General features: G+C 41.0%; 1 protein-coding gene across 9 annotated transcripts in view; it reads left to right on the forward strand.

Moving 5' to 3' along the window:
- Positions 1-3,217: 3,217 nt before the first annotated feature.
- TCP11L1 (t-complex 11 like 1) overlaps positions 3,218-19,455 on the forward strand; it is a 35,061-nt gene continuing 18,823 nt past the window's right edge. Inside the window, exons 1-6 of one of the 9 annotated variants that reach the window (XM_061151549.1) lie at positions 3,218-3,453; positions 3,908-4,079; positions 6,412-6,598; positions 17,012-17,144; positions 18,314-18,434; positions 19,180-19,400. In XM_061151549.1, the coding sequence (XP_061007532.1) occupies positions 6,436-6,598; positions 17,012-17,144; positions 18,314-18,434; positions 19,180-19,400 (638 nt within the window). In that variant the 5' untranslated portion in view covers positions 3,218-3,453; positions 3,908-4,079; positions 6,412-6,435. The other 8 variants (XM_061151538.1, XM_061151510.1, XM_061151520.1 and 5 more) reach the window with 8 other exon arrangements.

A 19,455-nucleotide genomic window follows, 5' to 3' on the forward strand; every position in this document is an offset into this window, starting at 1 on the left:
TCAACAACTTTTTATTCAAGTTAATGATTATTTTGGAACAACTGCACTGTCACAGTATACTTGGTAAATAGGCATGCAATAAAATACTTGTAATTTATATAATACAATTTTAAATTATGCATTTTTACAATAATAAAACCAAAAGATTAAAATGAGACTGAATTTTAAATTCAGACTTTTAATGAGGGGTAGGAAAACTAAAATGATGTACCAATATGATAGCATGTCAATCTTTTGTTTTCAAAGATATAACTTATACTGGCTAGTCTTTAAAAAGGAAAAAGTTGAGGACTCATCTATAGTACGTAATATAATTCTAAAAGAGTAAGGAATAGTTATGTCAGGTGGGTTCTTTTGTGATGTGTATTTTGCTTTGTTGCATAGGCAGGAAAGGAAGGCAGCTGTCTACAGTGAAGTGAAAGAGAAGACAGTTCATGATTTAAGTGTGAGGAAGTTTTTAGAAACAAACTACTGCAAGTGTGGTGAGACCATAGCTGACAGAGCAACAGTGTGTGCTTCCTGATTTGCAACCTTTATTTTGCACATAATGGAATAAACATCATTATTTGGCAACAAAACTAACACCTCTCCTTCAGGGGAAGGCAGAACTTTCTAGTTATATTCATGGTCCTAGAAAAAAAAGCATTCTAATACAATGTTAATTTCATGGAAAATCTAGTAAAACCTCAGTTTACCTCAAACTTCATAAGCGTAAAGTTTTAAGAAAATTGGTCGTGTTTATGGGAAGCACTGTCAGAGTTTTAAACTGTAGGTCTGGTGCTCCCTGAATCCCAGTAGCCCATGGCTAAGCCCTGATCTGAAGGGCTTCCCTAGTGGCTCAGCTGGTAAAGAATCCGCCTGCAATGTGGGAGACCTGGGTTTGATCCCTGGGTTGGGAAGATACCCTGGAGAACGGAAAGGCTACCCACTCCTGTATTCTGGCCTGGAGAATTCCACGGATTGTATAGTCCATGGGGTCAGAAAGACTTGGACACGACTGAGCGACTTTCACTTTTAAGCCCTGATCAAGTCTACCCAGAGGCTAATGAGACGATGGAAAAAAAATCAGCTTGGCTGGTCAAGTTCTAAATAGAGAAATTACTTTATGAAGGAGCAGTGACTAAAAAAGAAGCTAGTGTGTAGTGTAGAGAGATGAGTGAAGCTGAACGCAGCAAGAAGCAGGAAGTGATTGTGAGAGATCCTGTGTGTCCTGGGGAGATGACGGAATAGTACCAACCACCAGAGCGGCAGCCAAACTAGGTAACCTGGCAGTGAACTCCCTCTACCTTGAGGTGATTTGAGTTTCCAGTTTGTGTAGCCAAAAAGCAAACTGGAACATGTGTTAATGTTTTTTTAATATTTAAAGGAAACAATTCAAAATATAGCAAAAGATGAGAAGCCATCCAAGTCAAATCAGTGGCGTTGCAGCATCTTCTCCACATGAGAAAATTGTTTATACTAACGAAGGAGGACATGGCAACCCACTCTAGTATTCGTGCCTGGAGAAGCCCACGGACAGAGGAGCCTGGCAGGCTACAGTCCATGGGGTCACAAAGAGTTGAACACGACTGAAGTTTGACTGAGGACACATGGACGAAATGCTTCAAGGAAGGTAGGGGACCTGGAGGTGGGGGACGTCTCTAGGAAGGTGGTTTTAGCCTGGCTGCCTCTTAGAATCACCTGGGAAGCTTAAGAATTCTTGCCTGGCATCACCACCCATGCCATCCCTCTGTGTTTCAGATGATAGCTTTAGAAAACATCCATCCCACCCCCCAATCCCAGGAGATTCTAAGGTGAGGTCAGAGTTGGGAACAACTAATCTAGAGACTGTGGTATATTGGAAAGACTGATGCTGAAGCTCCAATACTTTGGCCACCTGATGCAAAGAGCTGACTCACTGGAAAAGACCCTGATGCTGGGGAAAATTGAAGGCAAGAGGAGGAGGAGTGGCAGAGAATGCGATGGTTATATAGCATTACTGACTAATGGGCCTAAATTGAGCAAACTCTGGGAGATAGTGGAGGACAGAGAGGCCTGGCATGCTGCCGTCCAAAGGGTCATAAAGAGTCATATTAGCAACTGAACAACAAAAAGTATATTCTAGACTCCGAAGTGAGAACTGAATATTTTCTTCCTAAATGTTAGTTCCAGTTAATATCTTATGGCACCTCCCTCCCCCTCAAAGTGAATTCTCTTCTGAGAACTGTGTTTCAGGAAAAATTCTTACTTTAATGTGCTAGTTAATGAATGGCTTGAGGGTGTTGAAATATTGCACACAGCCTTCAATACTTTAGGAATAACTGCCCACGTGTGATCTATTTAGAAGTGGCCTTTGAAAGCAACTCCTAACTCCACTCCATCTTGTTTTGTTCTAGTTATTTAACAAGTTTATAGGCTGCAGGTAGGAGGCTTGATTGTTACCTTCATTTTAGGGCATACATGTTTGATGTTCAGCTTTAAAGCATTTTACAAAAGAACAGATAAAAGTTACGGAGCCTTTACTTTTGAAGATTAGGCCCCCCACAACTATTTCTATTCGTTTAGTTTGCTGTCTTACTATACAGGATGAGAAAAGCATGGTTTTCTTGGATCAGCAACTGTTAAGGACAGCCACGACCCGGGTACCTGGGACAAAGGGGAAGGAGGCTTCAGAACAAGCTTGTCTTAACACGCTGTTCCCTTTCGGGAATACAGATGGCACATAAAATGCTGAGAGCTGTGTTTCTGAGCTCTCTAAACCGAGTTGAACCCTCGTGAGACGTCTTTGCCTCCTTGCCTTCCATCTTTTCAGGGCGAAGGTCTCGCTCTTCCTATCGACAAAGTGCAGCGGCCGCTTGGATAAAAGAGGTGACTCAAACCAAATCGAATCTGTGCCGTTAAAATGAAACTTGGCCATCCAGGTGGTGCGCATGACTTTTTTTAACAACCAAAAGGAGAGGAGGGGAACAAATAACGTGGCTATAAACCATGATGTAATATTTAAATCTGAAAACCAGGGCGGGGAAGGCTTTGCACCGAAGCAGCCAATCCTTTCGCTTTCCTCGGCTGCCTCCGCGCCGCCTCCCCCGCAGCCGGTCTTTCCGTACAGAAACATGGCGCCGCCCTCTGTGGGGAGGGGGCCTCCCGGCCCCGAGTCACAGCCCACTGAGCCCCTCAACTGGGGGGCACCGCGCCTCCCGCCTTTCCGTAAGGGAACATGGCGACGCCCCATGTGGTACAGGCGCCTCCAGGCTGAGAGCTTCCTCCCGCTACCCGACCTTGAGGAGCCGCCGCGCTGGCCGCTACCCACCCTAGCCCGGCGGGGAGGACCGCTCGTAGCGCAGCGAGGGATGCGGCCTCCGAGGGGCAGAGGTTGAACCGGCCCTGCCCGCCGCGCATCCTCCCCGCCTCCGCCGCGGCCGCCGCCAGATCCCCGGCCGAGCGGCAGGAGGAAAGACGCCCGCTCCGCTGCAGGTGAGGGAAGCGGATGCGCAGGCTGGCCGCCCTGCGGGGCCCGCACGCGAGGAACGAGGTCGAGATTGCAGGCATTGCCTCGCCGTTTCCCGTCGACCGGGTCCCAGTGATGTCGGGTGGAAGCGAGGAGGAGGCAGACGCCGCGGGCAGGATGAGGCGTAGAGCGGTCTTTGTCCACCCCTCGAGGCCACCCTCCAGGCGCGCCTCGCTGTCTCCCGGCCTGGCCACTCCCTCTCCGGCCCAAACAGTTGTTTACAACGGAGTCCGGACGCTGGGCGTGCGTGGCCCCGAGTGCTGGAGAAAGGGTTTCTCGCCGGCGTTGGACAGAGCTCCTTGCTGTTGCTGAAAGACCCTTTCTCCTGGGGAGACTTGAGAGCAGCCTGGGCTCGGCGTGAGGCTCAGACAGTCTTCACGGCAAGTGCGAGGATCCTCCTACCCTCGGTTCCCTTTTTAGGCATGGCAGGAGTTGGGGATTGTTGAATGAATGAGCACACTGCACGCAGTTAAATGGTTCCTCGCTGCATCCTGTATAGCCCTGTAATTATAGTTACCATTTTTGGAAGCCGGTTGTGCACCAGCTGTCGTTCTGTACGCCCTGTCGTGGACACTTCCCCCAAACCCAGGAGGTAGGTAGCTGCGTTTTACACAGCTAGTTAGACAGCGGAAGTTAACACAGCTAGTAAAGAGCCAGAATTGGAACCCAGGTATGTCTGAGACTAACGCCCAGCCCTCCCGCATAAACTGACTTTAAGTAGCATTGGAGACGGACGCTTTACCATCTGAGCTACCAGGGAAGCCCAAGTAGATGACACAGCTAACAGTAAATACTTGGTGGGTATCTGTTCGGGGGATATACTTATATGTGTGGAGCATATGTGGGGGATGTGGTTGGTCTGGCCTGTAAGAAGTTAAAAATGTAAGTGAAGAGTTTTGTTTTTCTTTTTTCTTTTTTTATTAAGGAGAACTAGCAATTTTAAGATCTAACCCCAACTCATCGCTCCTTTGTCACCTGCTGCTTGTTCTGCATATTTTCATTTGCCTTTGCTTGTGCCCTTTAAGTGAAACGCCCCCCTTTTCACCTTCTCTCTTCCTCCAGATGTTTTGTTTGATTGACTGACTTATTTTATTTATTGGCTGCACCCGCATGGCTTTTTAGTTCCCCAACAAAGGCCCCTTGCAGTGGAAGTGCCTAGTCCTTAGCCACTGGACCGCCAGGGAATTCCCTCCAAATGTTTTTTAATTGAGTGAAATCCTACTCTTTTCAAAAAGACAGGTTCAAATATCACCCTTTCTGGGAAGGTTATCCCAACCTCCTTCCGGGAAGAATTAGTTTCTCCTGCTTAATGATTTCATGATGCCATTAAGGCTTAAGTTTAACTGTATTTCCTTGTAAGAATGTCTCTCTCCCCCTCTCGACCATGCCTTTTCATCGTTCTGTTCCTATTTAAATTAGCATATTTTGAGTTGGCTTTAAGGCAATGATGAATGCCAGATGCCTAACATCCATCCCTACAGGCGTTCAGAGAAAGGAACAAATACTGGTGAGGTTGGGCAAATGACCTGGGAAGGGAATAGGTCTTGAACCAAATCTTACATGGATGGGTTAGTTTACTAAACTGAATATTAAAGACCTGGAAATCCTGCTTTTTCTCCTTATTGCACAGAATGAGTTACTTCATCCTCAGCTCATTCCCAGCATGTGAAGAAGATACAGTTAGAAGTGTTTTTGTTTGTCCTTTCTCATAGGAGATGCTGGTAATGTTACCTTTTGGTTCTTGGAGCATTTCCAGAGCCAGACAGGATTTAGGACAGAGGAGATGGGTGTCTGGAGTGGGATGCTGGAAGGTTCAAAAAGAATGACATTAAAGCAACCTTCGTATTAATAATACAGGCCTGAAAATGTCAGTTCCAGTAACTTCATTCTGTTTAATGGGCTTATCTGCTATTCAGATAATTATATCAAATGATTCTTCTAATGTGCAGAAAGGAGTCTGCCAAACCTCCTGAAAATGGTCAACATTTCTTTTGATCCTTGGATTACCTTCCAGGTGTGTAATAGACTCTAATTAGTGCTTATGAAAATATTTTGTGATATTCAAGTGCTACTAGTACAAATGCTAATTATTTTCAGTATTATAAATGCAGAAAACGTTGTGTCTTTCTTTTCCTTTACTAGGAAGCCCATTAGGAATAAAGAACGCAATAAAAAATTAGGGGAAAAAAACTTGATAAAAAACATTTATAGTAAATAAGAGGTTAATGTTCTAGGCCTTTATTAACTAGCCCAAACCAACGTGTTAAGTGTTAGTCCTCTTCTAATCAGCACCTGAGACAGTTAACACCCCACCCAACCACATACATTATGGTGGTTTGCAACTTCCTACTTTACTCACCATCTTTTTCTGCTGACTGCCAAGGGATTAATAAAAATATTTGCCCCACACATTTTTCTTAAATGCTTCATGAGATTCTGCCTTCCATTTGTCATCCCCAGGTGTCTTATCCGTAATAGGATCAGGGAACCAGCTTCTCAGTCCAGTGTATATTTACTTTGAACGCTGATGAAGAAGCATTATTTCCAGAGTCTTCCTTTCAGCTCTCAGGAATAAAGGAATTTAAGAATTAAATTACTGTTTGATTAAAATACAAGCAGGCAGTTTATAGTGTTAAAGCCATGTTCTCGTGACATGGTACTCAGATTGGGACAAAATATTCGAACTTGTTACTCTGTGAAGTGTAGGTCCATGAATTTGATAGTTACAAGTGTCATTTTACAGGTGATCTGTTTAATCACGGAAGTAGAATATTATATTGGGATAAGGATAAGATCTTAGCAAGCCCATGTATTTTACAGGTGAGAAATCTGAAACCCTAAGAGATTAAATCATTTGCTTAGAGTCACACTGCCAGTTAGTGTCAGAGCAAGAACATTTTGGTTCATTATTTTTTTCCCTCTAGGAAAGTGAATGAACTTAATTGAGAATGTCTGAAAACCTTGACAAGTCCAGTATAAATGAAGCAGGAAAATCAAAGTCAAGTGATTCTGAGCAAGGCCTTGAAGATGCTGTGGAAGGTTCTGATGAAGCTTTACAGAAAACAATAAAGTCGGGCTCTCCAAGCACCCAAAGAGTGCAAAGACCTCACTGTAAGCACATTTGACTTTGGTTAGAAGCATTATCTTCATTGTTTTTATTTTTATTTTTTTTTCTTCATTGTTTTTAGATGATATTTTTATTATCCTTCCTTGTACATGTGGCCCTGAGCTGGGTTCTAATAGTATGATAGAATTGCCAATAATTAGCTTTTAAGTATAGCAACCGTTTCACAACTAACAGCCCAGTCACTTACGGATTTTCAATTGCATGAGAAACTCACATTTTAGAATAATGTTCGGAATATTGCTGTTTTCCTCCAGCCTCGGTGACATTCCAGTTCGTCTGAAATGCTCTGAGAAATAGGAGGGTGGAGTGAAAATTGCAGCTTTAATTAAGAGTGTTTTGAAAAGTTCTAGCCAGGTCTGTGCTTGTGGAGGTTAAAAAAAAGGTTTTTGACTGTGAGTTCACCACACCCTAACTTCACTGCCTGGGGGCATCGTTCCCACAAGGCCGAGGGGATTCAGTGTACTAACTGTGTGTGGTGAAGTCACTTCAGATCCCTGGCAGGAAGCAGGCCTCGCCAATGAGAGGATGGCAATTTCCGCAAGTATTCCCAGCAGATGCTCCAACTCATGTCTTTTATTAGGAATACTCAGGGTTTTTGAAGTGAGTCCAAAAATGAAAGTTTTAAGAGGGATTGTCATGGTCTAAGAATGTCAGTGTTGATATTATCTCTTTAAAGTACAAATGATCAGTAATCCTTCATGTTTGAAAAAAGTACAAGCATTTGGGAGTTTAAGGTGTGTTTCTATTAAAATGATAAAAACCCCTGCCAGGTAATTTATTAGTCAACATGGTATTCTTAAAGCAGACATTGGTGGACCCCATTTTATTGTAGTTTATCATCGAATAGATTTTGATAAATATACCTCTAGGTCACATTGTATTCAGGGAAGAAAACATGCTGTTAATAACAGTCTAATGTGGTTGTATTATGCCTTGTCTCCAATGTGTAGAGTTAGAAAGCTTCATCTGTTTTCTCATTTTTAAAAGGAGGAATATATGCTTATCTCTTAGGGTCATTTAAAGACTAAATGAATTCATATAAAGCTCTTACAACAGTGTCTGCATATAATGAATGCTCAATAAACACTAGTTGTTAGTATTACTGCTACTACATATTGCATTTATTTATTTATTATTACAAAAAATTTTTTTGGCCATGTCATGTGACTTGTGGGATCTTAGTTCCCCAATCAGGGACCCGACACCCTTTGCAGTGAAATTCCCTCATCTGTTGCATTTTAAGATACCCAAGAGATGGCTGTAATATGGATGTTGATGGCCAGTATGGTAGTTTTATCACTTATAGTTTCTGGTAAAGAAGTACCTTTGGGTTAGAATGTTCAGTTCTTTGATTAATGGCCTTGCCTTTGGCATCCTGTCAGTCTGATGGCATGATTCCAAATTAATGTCAAGCCAGCACTAGACTATATTAGTTGACATTGTATGTAGTTATATCCTTAAGGCAGCTTATCCTGAGACCTATGATCAAGTGTTGGGGAATCCAGGAACAGTCAAAAAGGTGTATCAACATGTCTGTATATATATTTTTTTCTAGGAAGGTCAGAAAAACTTTCCTTAAATTCTCACAGTTCCATATCAAAATGAGGTTTAAAATCAATGACTGACTATATTATTTCTGGCTTTCTTGCCCTTTTCTCCTTGTAATAATAGGTAGGAATAGGGCTATGGACTCCAGTGGTAAAACTGCGACCCCGGAGTCTGGGGCCAGGTCAGGAGGCTTCACTGCTTGCAGAGAGCATACAAAAGAATTTATAAAATATGAAATTAGTTATCTGCAGACATCTCTCCCAAACTGTGTAAATGTATAGCTAATGAGTTTAAAGTAATTCTAAAATCATATCTTTGTTGTTCAATGGCTCAATCATGACCAACTCTTTGCAACCCTATGGACTGCAGCACGCCAGGCTTCCCTGTCCTTCACCATCTCACGGAGCTTACTCAAATTCATGTCCATTGAGTCAGTGATGCCATCCAACCTTCTCGTCCTCTGTCGCTCCCGTCTCCTCCTGCCTTCAATCTTTCCCTGCATCACATCTGGGGTTCTACAAATTAAAAGCAAAAAGATAGCCTTTAGACTTGCAAAGTAAAATACAGAATAATGTTTGAATGATAGAAATACTGTTGGTAACTGTGATGCTGTAATTTATAATGGGAAATATATGTTTTGGTTCTCATCCAGTTTCTGGTTCAGAACTTCTAAACTACTGGAATTTCTTGAGTGATGAGGGCTAGAAAGATGTCTTTTGTTACGCTACTGAGGCACAGCCTAACCTAAGGGGACTCAATCTTGAGATTAGAGGGTTGGAGCTTTCAATCCTACCCAACCCTCCCTCCCACCTCTGGGGAGGAGGGAGGAGCCGGAGGTTGTACAGTTGCCAGTGGCCATTTATTTAATCAAGTTTGCCTATGTAATGGAGCCGAGAGAAAAACCCAGAAGGATGGGGTTCAGAGAGCTTCTGGGTTAGTGAGGATATGGAGGTACTGGGGGAGTGGCACCCTGCTTGCCCGTACCTTGCCCTTTGCTTCTCTTCTATTTGGCTGTTTCTGAGTTACATCCTTTTATAATAAACCAGTAATCTAGTAAGTAAAATGTTTCTTTGAGTTCTATGACCTGTTCCAGCAAATTGATCGAATAAAAGGGGGTGAGAGGTTGTTGGAACTTCCCACCCACAGCCAGTCTGTCAGAAGCACAGGTGACACCCTGGACTTGGGACTGTCCTCCGAAGCGGGGTTGAGGGGAGAGTCCGTAGGACTGTGTCCTTAACCTGTGGAATCTGATGCTGCTCTAGGTAGGTAGCGTCAGAATTGCATCACACTTGTCTGAGAATTGCTTGGTGGTGTGGGGAGAAAACCTTCACCCGCTTACCCTGCACATGATGGAATTTGGGTGCATAACGTTTAATAGCTGATACAGAATATAAAAAAGGGAAGATGGCTGGCCTTGTCAGAATTGGTTGGCACTAATCCGAGGTGGTTATTTGATTCTAAAAGAATTAATTCTTTAAACACAGAGATCCTTAGAGTAAGGATCAGTCAGCTGTAACTTAATGTTTCCCATAAGTTTCTCTACTTCCAAATACTTTATTTTGTGTGTGTGTGGGGGAAAAAGGAGGATTTATTACTTGCAGCAAGTAAGGAGAATACCAGGGATCTTTTCCAAAGCAATGTCTCCCTCAACAGCAAAACTGGGGAAGTTTTAAGCCAAGGGTACCTCATGTTCATGAAGGGGCTTGACCAGAGACTTCTGCCTGGAATTGGGATAAAGGTTGCCAGAGCTGAAGCTCTTGATGATTGAAGTCGGGAGGATCAGAAAAGGTCAACATGGTGACATTCCCTCAGTTCTGACCAGACTCCCATCTCAACAGGTAGTTACCGTCCTCCTTAGTGGGATGGGGGGCCTTAGTTCCTACAGAACTCCAAGATATCAGATATCAGATCATAATGTTTATCTGACAGAAATACTGAGATTTGTTCAAGGGCAAGCATTGTGGCCAGGCTTAAATCACAAAGTGGCTTAGGTCAAAATGGCTTCTTGTATGAAGAAAATCGTGCCTGGCTCTTGTTCTCTGGGGACCACCTACCCTATCTACTTACAGTACTTTTGTTATTATTGTCGCTGTTAAGTCATTGAGTTATGACTCTTTTGTGACCCCTTGGACTATAGACCGCCGGGTTCCTCTGTTCATGACATTTCCCAGGGAAGAATACTGGAGTGGGTTGCCATTCCCTTCTCCAGGGGATTTTCCCGACCCACGGACTGAACCCAGGTCTCCTGCTTTGTAGGCAGATTCTTTACCGTCTGATCCACCAGGGAAGCCCTAGAGTGGGTTGCCATTTCCTTCTCTAAGAGATCGTCCTGACCTAGGAATCGAACCTGCATCTCCTGCATTGGCAGGCAGATTCTTTACTGCTGAGCCACTGGGGAAGCCCTGCAGTACTGTGTGACTTTGCAAATATCCTGTTTCTGCTTAAACTTCAACTCACTAATTTTAGCCTTTACCAGTGGATCTTTCCTGTACCATTATTACCCTTTTATTCTAATGGTGATTTTTTAAAAAATTGAAGTGTAGTTGATTTATTAGTACAATATTATGTTAGTTTCAGGTGTCCAGCAAGTGATTCAGTTTTATATATATATATATTTGTTTCAGGTTTTTTTCCTTGATAGTTATTACAAGGTATTAAATACAATTCCCTGTGCTAAATAGTGAATCCTTGTTACTTGTATAGAGGTTTGTGTCTGTTAATTCCATATGTGTTGTATGTTAATTGCTTCAGTCGTGTCTGACTCTTTGCAACCCCATGGACTGTAGCCCCACCAGGCTCCTCTGTCCGTGGGATTCTCCAGACAAGAATACTGCAGTGGGTTGCCATTCCCTTCTCTAGGGGATCTTCCCGACGCAGGGACTGAACCCAAGTCTCCCACATTGCAGGTAGATTCTTTACTATCTGAGCCATACTCCTAATTTATCCTAATTAGGAGTTAATTCCATACTCCTAATTTATCCCATCCCCGGTTTCCCTTTTGGTAACTGTAAGTTTGTTTTTCTGTATCACTGAGTCTGTTTTGTATACAGATTCATTTGTATTATTATTTTATTTTTGGTTTTTTGTAGGTTTTTTTTTTCCTTCTTTAATTCTCTGCTCACAAAGCACCTCTGCTCCAAAGTGTAATCACCTAGTTGATCAGTAAAACATGCCATATTCAGATGAAAAAAATCAATTGTTATTCCAGTTAATATTTCCCATTTAGCACTTTAGTTTATTAAATCAGACCCTGGTGAGATTTATGAGATAAATGGATGACAGAGTTCTGCATTTCTAAAGTGCAGGACCAGACTGAATTGTGGTGTCTCTGTGCTGTGCCCAGTCGCTCGGTTGTGTCCGATTCTTCTGTGACTGCATGGACTGTAGCCCGCCAGCCTCCTCTGTCCATGGGGATTCTCCAGGCAAGAACACTGGAGTGGATTGCCATACCCCTTGTAGGGGATCTTCCCAACCCACGGATGGAACCCAGGTGGCCCGCGTTGGAGGCAGAGATTCTTTACCATCTGAACCACCAGAGAAGCCCAAGAATACTGGAGTGGGGAGCCTATCCCTTCTCCAGGGCAACTTCCCAACCCAGGAATCGAACTGGGGTCTCCTGCATTGCAGGTGGATTCTTTACCAGCTGAGCTACCAGGGAAGCCCTGTGGTGTCTCTATTCAGTTAATCAGTCAGGGTTGATTGAGTGCACCCTGTGTAGCGGGAATCCAGCAGCAAATGGGCACACGCATTCTTGGCCCTCCTGGAGCTTGCAGTCTAGTGAGGAAGATGCTGTCACAAGCAGAGTGTAATATATTTGATGGATAGGCTTTAATTTTGCTTCACTGCATTCACTCTACAGTAGCTGTTTGGGTGACATTTGTCCCTGCCTTCAGTAAACATCCATTTACACGTGTGTGACTGGAGGCATCTCTACAGTGTATAGACTTCTCAGCTCCTAGAACACCTTTAGTAAAGAAAGGTAGAGAGTATGACCACGTGAATTAGACCTTCATTTTATTTTTGGAATCCATTCACCAACCTCCGAAAGGGCATGATTAACTTCATGTGGTTCTTAGCTTCTCTAACAGGGCATCAGGGTACAAATGCTGTAACAGTTTAGTGAGAGCTTTAGTGTTACGTCACATAGTAAAATAAATTGTAGGGTGAAGTACATGTAACCTTACCATTCTTTATGGCTCTTGTTACAACTCAGGTCCTTTTCACAAATTGAGGTGAAGCTGGTGGTTCAACAGACTGCGTCTTTATAAGCTCTCGTTATGGTACATTTGAGAACTCTCAAAACAAAAATAAAAACAAAAAACCCAACAAACCCACCCACAACCCTATGATTAGCATGCAATGAATAATTCCTATACATGTGGATCTGTGATATACCCTGGTCGTGTCTTAGAATTGCATCTTTGTTGATCAAACACCCTCCATTAATAAGTCTGACTTTTAAGTAGCCTTTAACTTGGACAAGTCCTGAAAACATTCTTCTTCCTGGTTGTCTCGGTCTCAGCACTTGGTACAAGCTGTTTTGTCCCACACAGGCCCAAAACAATGAAGACACACTTGCCTGTGACTGGAAAGAGTCTCAGGCGTTCCTAGAACATCCTTCAGTCTTCTTATCTTCTTTTCCATATTAGGAAACAGTGAGCCTGAAACATTTAAATGACTTGTTTAAGGGTTACTCTGCAGAGTCTAGAGAGAGCTGAATTTCTTCCTGACTTGCTCTGTCCACTGCATTTCATGACCAGGTAGTGTATTAACTGTCTTATTTATCAATTACCCAATTTATCAATTACCCAAATGCCTAAAATTGTTGAAAAAATATATAGTAAATTTACGAGAGAACTTGGTGTGTTTCTGTGATTTTCATAAATTTAAGATGGTCAGACATTTAAATATTTTTGCAAAACCAAGGTTTAAACAAAACTTGGAAGTCCTGGTAACAGTCTATGAATTTCTTTGTAAAAGTAAAAGAACTCAGTGGAGTTCTGATACTGAGTATGTCAGAGTGAAACCTCCATCTTCTGATAAGTAGCAACAGAAAACACTATCCTGAAGAAATTTACTAACAGTGTACGCACGCACGGGCGAGCATATCCCGACTGAGTGCCTTACAATTTTAAATTAACTTTATTGAGGTGTAATCTATATATAATAAAATTCACCAATTCTAAGTGATGAGTTTTGACAATACATGTACAGTTTTGTCACTACAACCACAATCATGAGCTGCTACAGTGTTTCTGTCACTTCCCAATATTTTCTTGTGTCCCTTTGCAGTGAATCTTCCCCACTCCCCCAGTCCCAGCCCTTAGCAGCCCTAATCTGCTTTCTGTCACCGTAATGTTGCCATTTTTATGATTTCATATAAAAGGACTCTTCTGTACATGGTTTTTTGTATCTGACTCTTTCCCTTGGGACAATACTTTTTAGACTCGTCCATGTTGTTGCATGTGTCAGTAGTTGTTCCTTTTCTATTGCTGAGTAGTATTCCATGGTGAGGTCATGCTACAATTGTTTATCCATTTTGAGGTTTATGGACATTTTGATGGTTATGAGCTTTTGAATACAGATCTTTAAATGGCCATATGTTCTCCGTTTTCTTGGGTTAACACTTATGAGCAAGGCTGCTAGATCAGATAGTGTGTGTCTTACTTTATGAGAAACCAAGAGGCTCTTTTCCAAAGTGACTGTACCATTTGGCATCCCTACCACTTATGTATGAGAGTTCCAGTTACTCCACATCTGCGCCAACACTTGGTAGGATTAGTCTCTTTAATTTTGATTCATCTAGTAGGTGTGTATAGTGGTTTCTGTCTGGTTTTGATTTGCATTTCCCTTATGATTAATGATGATTGTAATGATGTTGACCATTCATGCTCTGACTGGTCATTTGTTTATCTGCTTTGTAGAAATGTTCAAATCTTTTGCCATTTGGTACTGGTTATCTTCTGTTATTTAGTTCTAAAAGTTCTTTATATATACTGGATACAAGTCCTTTATCCAATACTTTTTTATAAGTATTTTCTTCCATCTGTGGCATGCCTTTTCATTTTCTTAGTATAGTCTTTCACACAGCAAAAGTTTTAACTTTTTTTTTCTTTTTTTTTTTAAGTTTTAACTTTTAAGTTTAATTTATAATTTTTTTTCTTTTGTATTTTGAGCTTTTTGTGTCCTGTTTTGCCTAATCCAAGATCACAAAGATTTTGGCCTGTGTTTTCTCCTAGAAGTTGTATAGTTTAAGTTTTTATATTTAGCTTTGCAGCTCATTTTGAGTTTTTTTTTTCATTTATTTTATTAGTTGGAGGCTAATTACTTTACAATATTGTAGTGGTTTTTGCCATACGTTGACATGAATCAGCCATGGATTTACTGAGTTAGTTTTTATTTATCATTTGAGGTAAAGGTCAAGGGTCATTTCTTTATGTATAGATTTCTGATTGTTTCAGCACTATTTGATGAAAAAACTAATCTTCCCTTATTGACCACAAATATACACATGTACTTCACTGGTGGCTCAGATGGTGAAGAATCTGCCTGCAGTACAGGAAACCTGGGTTCGATCCCTGGGTCCAGAAGATTCCCTGGAGAAGGGAATGGCTACCCACTCCAGTATTCTTGCCTGGAAAATCCCATGGACAGAGGAGCTTGGCTGGCAAAGAGTCAGACACAACTGAGGGAATAATGCTTTCACTTTTCATACATGTCTATGTGTGTGTCCCAGTCTAGTTGGGGATCCTCTGCTCTGTTCAGTTCATCTGAATATCTTTTGTCATGCCAGACGCACACAGTCTTTTTTGTTTTTTTTCTTTAACGTCATGCGGCATGTGGCATTTTAGTTCCCTGACCATGGATAGAACCTGTTTCCGCTGCAATGGAAGTATGGAGTCCCAACCACTGGACCACCAGGGAATTCCCACACACTGTCTTAATTATTGTTGCTTTTCTTTAAATCAGTTAGTGTAAGTCCTCCAAATTTCTTCTTTTCCAAAATAGTTTTGACCTGTCTAGGTCCTGTGCATTTCCATCCAAGTTTAAGAGTCCATTTGGCAATTTCAACAAAAGCCTTGCTGGGATTTTGATTGGAATTTCATTTTATCAGTAGATCAATTTGGTAGAAATTGACAGCTAAGTAATACTGAGAATTGAAAAGATCTGTTGGGCCTTGATTTTGGATATTTATTGCATTTTACTAATATCCACAAAGTCAAGTTTATTTGTTATTTTTATTAATATTCTCTGAAAATGCTGAAAAGAATTTTGTGAAGTTTTTCAACTTCCCTTTACATGACTAAAAAAAGATTTTTACCAGACAGGATATGACCAGCTCTTAGATTTGATTCCTTTTTCTGGTGAGCAAATGAAAAAAGGGAAAGAAGGGAGAAAATAACTTTTCAGTGACCTAGCAAGATCTTTACAGCTGTTAAACCATGTGTAAACCAGTGCCATTTTAAGCCCAGATCTTATCACCACTGTGTAAAATTAATATAACCATTCTCCAGGCCAGTGCTTTTCAGAGTATGGTTTCTGAAACCATCAGTATCAGGTGGAATCTTACAAGAAATGCAGTTCTCCAGCCCCGCCCCAGACAGGCTAAATCAGAAACCTGGAGGCGAGCCAGCATAAGCCCTCCCCCTGATTCTAAATTAAAGACCCTCTGTCATGGGCTTTTTTTTTTTTTAAACAGCTTTATTAAGGTATAATTGACAGACCAAAAACATGCATGTATTAATCATTGACTTTTTAAGCATAGGAATTACCCTATGTTCCTTGGCTCAGAACACCTGGGAAGGTTTATGAGGAGTTTTTTTTTTTGTCTAGAAGATAAGTCTCAAACTTTATCAAAAGAAAGAGAAGAACAGAAACCCATTATGAGGGTATTGCCACAGTTGATACAGAAATAAAATTCACTGGACCTGGCTAACAGTGGTGGAAAGGGAGAAATCAAACATAACTCTGAGGTTTTTGATTCGTTGGGCCTGCATTCCAGAAATTATTGTGTCACACAGCCTCTGATTTGTTCATCTGTCGATCTCTGAATTCTTATATTGCCCTAATATCCTAGTAGTAGTTTTAGCGTTGTTTAAATAGCACCTGGCACCCTGAAGTACTCCTTGCTGTTTTTATTTGGGGAGATTCATTCATGGCACCAGGGGCTTCCCTTGTGGCTCAGACGGTAAATCGTCTGCCTGCAATGTGGGAGACCCAGGTTCGATCCCTGGGTCAGGAAGATCCCCTGGAGAAGGAAATGGCAACCCACTCCAGTACTCTTGCCTGGAAAACTCCATGGATGGAGGAGTCTGGTGGGCTATAGTCCATGGGGTCACAAAGAGTTGGACACAGCTGAGCGACTTCACTTCATTCATGGAACGGTGTTAATGATGGAGCAAACCATGAACTGCTAATGGGAACAAAAGAGGCGATCTTAAATCTGGTGTCTTTTTTTTCCATTTAGGGTAGACAGGAGGCATAGGGATTAGAAAATAAACCCTCAGCTTGTTGGGAAAGTGATAATCAGTAACTTTAAAAAGTTCTTCTAAGTTTTCATTTATTGTAATCATTTGCCATTGACCAGTTTTACCAAGGAAAAAAAAGATGTTTTGAGTATTGTAAATGATCTCTGCTTTTAGGATTCTAGGTTAAAAGAAAAAAGTGAATATGAAATAGGTACAATTCTCTTGTTTGAAATTGCCAGAATATTTTCATCAGTAGAGGCATACCTGAAATTATTAGCTGTTAGCTGGTAGGAGAACCACTGCCTTCTAAAATTAATAAAAAATTTAGGAGAAAATCCTAATCTAGAGGAGCAAACCTCTGACACCAGACTTTTGTTACAGCTAGTCCTCCACGATTCGTGACAGTAGAAGAACTTCTAGAAACAGCGAAAGGAGTCACTAACATGGCCCTAGCCCATGAGATTGTTATAAATGGAGACTTTCAGATTAAACCAGTTGAATTACCAGAAGACAGGTAAGGTGATTACTGAGTTATCTTGTTTAGTAGAACACTGCCATTTTCCAGTTCTGGAAATATTTTCTTCATTCGATGTATATATTCTAAAATATTTTTCCTTTTGTATGTTGCTAAAAAATATTCCTTATCCTTGGAATTACCAGAGTTTGAAAGTGTATGTCAGGACCACTGATCCTTGACGATGTAAATGAAAGGTCTGGAAGTCTTCCATGTTAGTGTCTCCCCAGTCCATAGAATTTAGCTGCCTCCTTTTGTGTGTTCATAGTACTGTTTCCTTCATTTCTTCTTTGTTAACTGTCACATTGTACTGTAGTTGTTGGTTTACTGTCTTTCGTTACCAGATTTTAAACTCCTCAGAGATAAGGACTATGCTTTATTCCCTATCCCTACCTAGCACCTGGCCCATATTATATTGAATCTGAAATTCTATTAATTGTAAGATACACTGTTAAAAGATGGATTGTCACAAGAAGGAAAAAAAGCATTTCCCATTATAATTGTGAAAGTACCATGAAAGACTTGGGTTTCTGTTGACAGAGCAGTGGCTGCTGAGTCAGCAAGCTACAGTGTCTCCCACGTGAGGTTTCTAAATAGGACTTTACAAATGTTTCTTGTATGTTCTGCAAGGATAGCACTTTTTCATGTTCCTAGTGAAGAATTACTTGTTTTGCTCTCATGACATAAAGACTGGTTTTCCTGAAATGTTATATATAAATTGTTATAATCTGGTACCTAATTTAACAGTTGTTCCATACGTCACATGAGAATAGGATAATTTTAGCAAAAAAACTTCGAATTTAAAGTCTTAAACTACTTAATCATAAACATCTAAAAAATTTTCTGATATCAGGAAACTTAAATGATCATATCTGAGCTTTCCAGTACTATTTTTATCATATGGCACTGGTTCAGGCTGTTAATTGGACTAATATCTCCTGTCAAACTAGATGAAAGTTATTCTTTCCATTGAAAGAATACTTATTAAGAAAGGTACTTATTGAAATAAATCACTAACTAAAAATAAGCTGTGTGATTGGTTTAAGTATGTCTGGAAAATCTCCTTCATCCAAGTAATTTAAAAAATTTCTCTCTCTAAACCTATAGAATTTGTGCTTTTGAGAGTGATTTGAGACAATGGTATTTGCTTTTTTTTCATTTGCCTCCAGCTTGGAGAAGAGAGTAAAGGATATTGTCCATAAAGCTTTTTGGGATTGCTTGAGTGTCCAGCTAAGTGAAGTCCCCCCGACGTATGACCGGGCCATCAAGCTTGTTGGTGAGATCAAAGAGGTGAGGTGAAGAGTAAGTCGTGATGCTTTCCTGGTGTGTTAGGAGTTTTTAATCCCACCTCCCTGTGTTAGTGTACTAGAAGGCTTTAAAGAAATTGAAGTATGAAAATTTTAAATTGCTTGCTGAAATGTGGATTTAGTGTATTTGTGGCTTACTGCCCTTTAAAAACTTTCAAACAGACCATGATAACCTAAGGACATTACTATTATAAATGAAAAAAGGTCAGATTTTACAAAACAGAATTACTTAAAGAAGTTATTTTATAAAATATGATGATTTATAAAAATCTTAACAGATATGAGCACCTTCAATATATAATGACCAAAAAAGTGACTCAGACTTTGGGATAAAGAAGGCATTAAGTGGAGGGTAGGACTGTTTTTGCAATATCTTCAGCAACAGTTTCTCAAAGAAGTAATATGTCTGTGGAAATTACCATTTGTCATTGGCTCACAGGCTCACATTAATTAATGTGGTTTTTTTTTTTTTTTCCACTTTTAACAGTTTTTTCTTCCTATGTCCAGTTGCTTGCTACCTAGAGCTTAAGTGGAAGCTTAGGTAGCTAGTCTAAATGATTTGTACACATGTTTTCCTATAGATTTGTTGAATAAGAGGTTCATATATGTGCACCATTACAGTAACAATTGGTAAGCCCTTTTTTGGATAATTGTCAATTCCTTTACATATAATAAAAAACGGCATCTGACTAGGAAGGTTTGATTAGCTTGGCTGTGCTCTCTTGTAGACCCTCCTGTCTTTCTTGCTGCCTGGTCACACTAGACTGAGAAACCAGATAACAGAAGTCTTGGATCTGGATCTGATAAAGCAGGAGGCAGAGAATGGGGCCCTGGACATTTCTAAGCTGGCGGAATTCATTATTGGCATGATGGGGACGCTGTGTGCACCTGTGCGCGATGAGGAGGTGAAGAGACTGAAGGACGTTAAGGAAATAGTGCCCCTTTTCAGGTATGGGTATTGTGTGAATCACCTCAGGGCACCTAAAATACATAGCCTGTTTTCA

The sequence above is a fragment of the Dama dama genome, chromosome 1, assembly GCF_033118175.1.
Source record: "Dama dama isolate Ldn47 chromosome 1, ASM3311817v1, whole genome shotgun sequence".
In the NCBI taxonomy this organism is placed as follows: domain Eukaryota; kingdom Metazoa; phylum Chordata; class Mammalia; order Artiodactyla; family Cervidae; genus Dama; species Dama dama.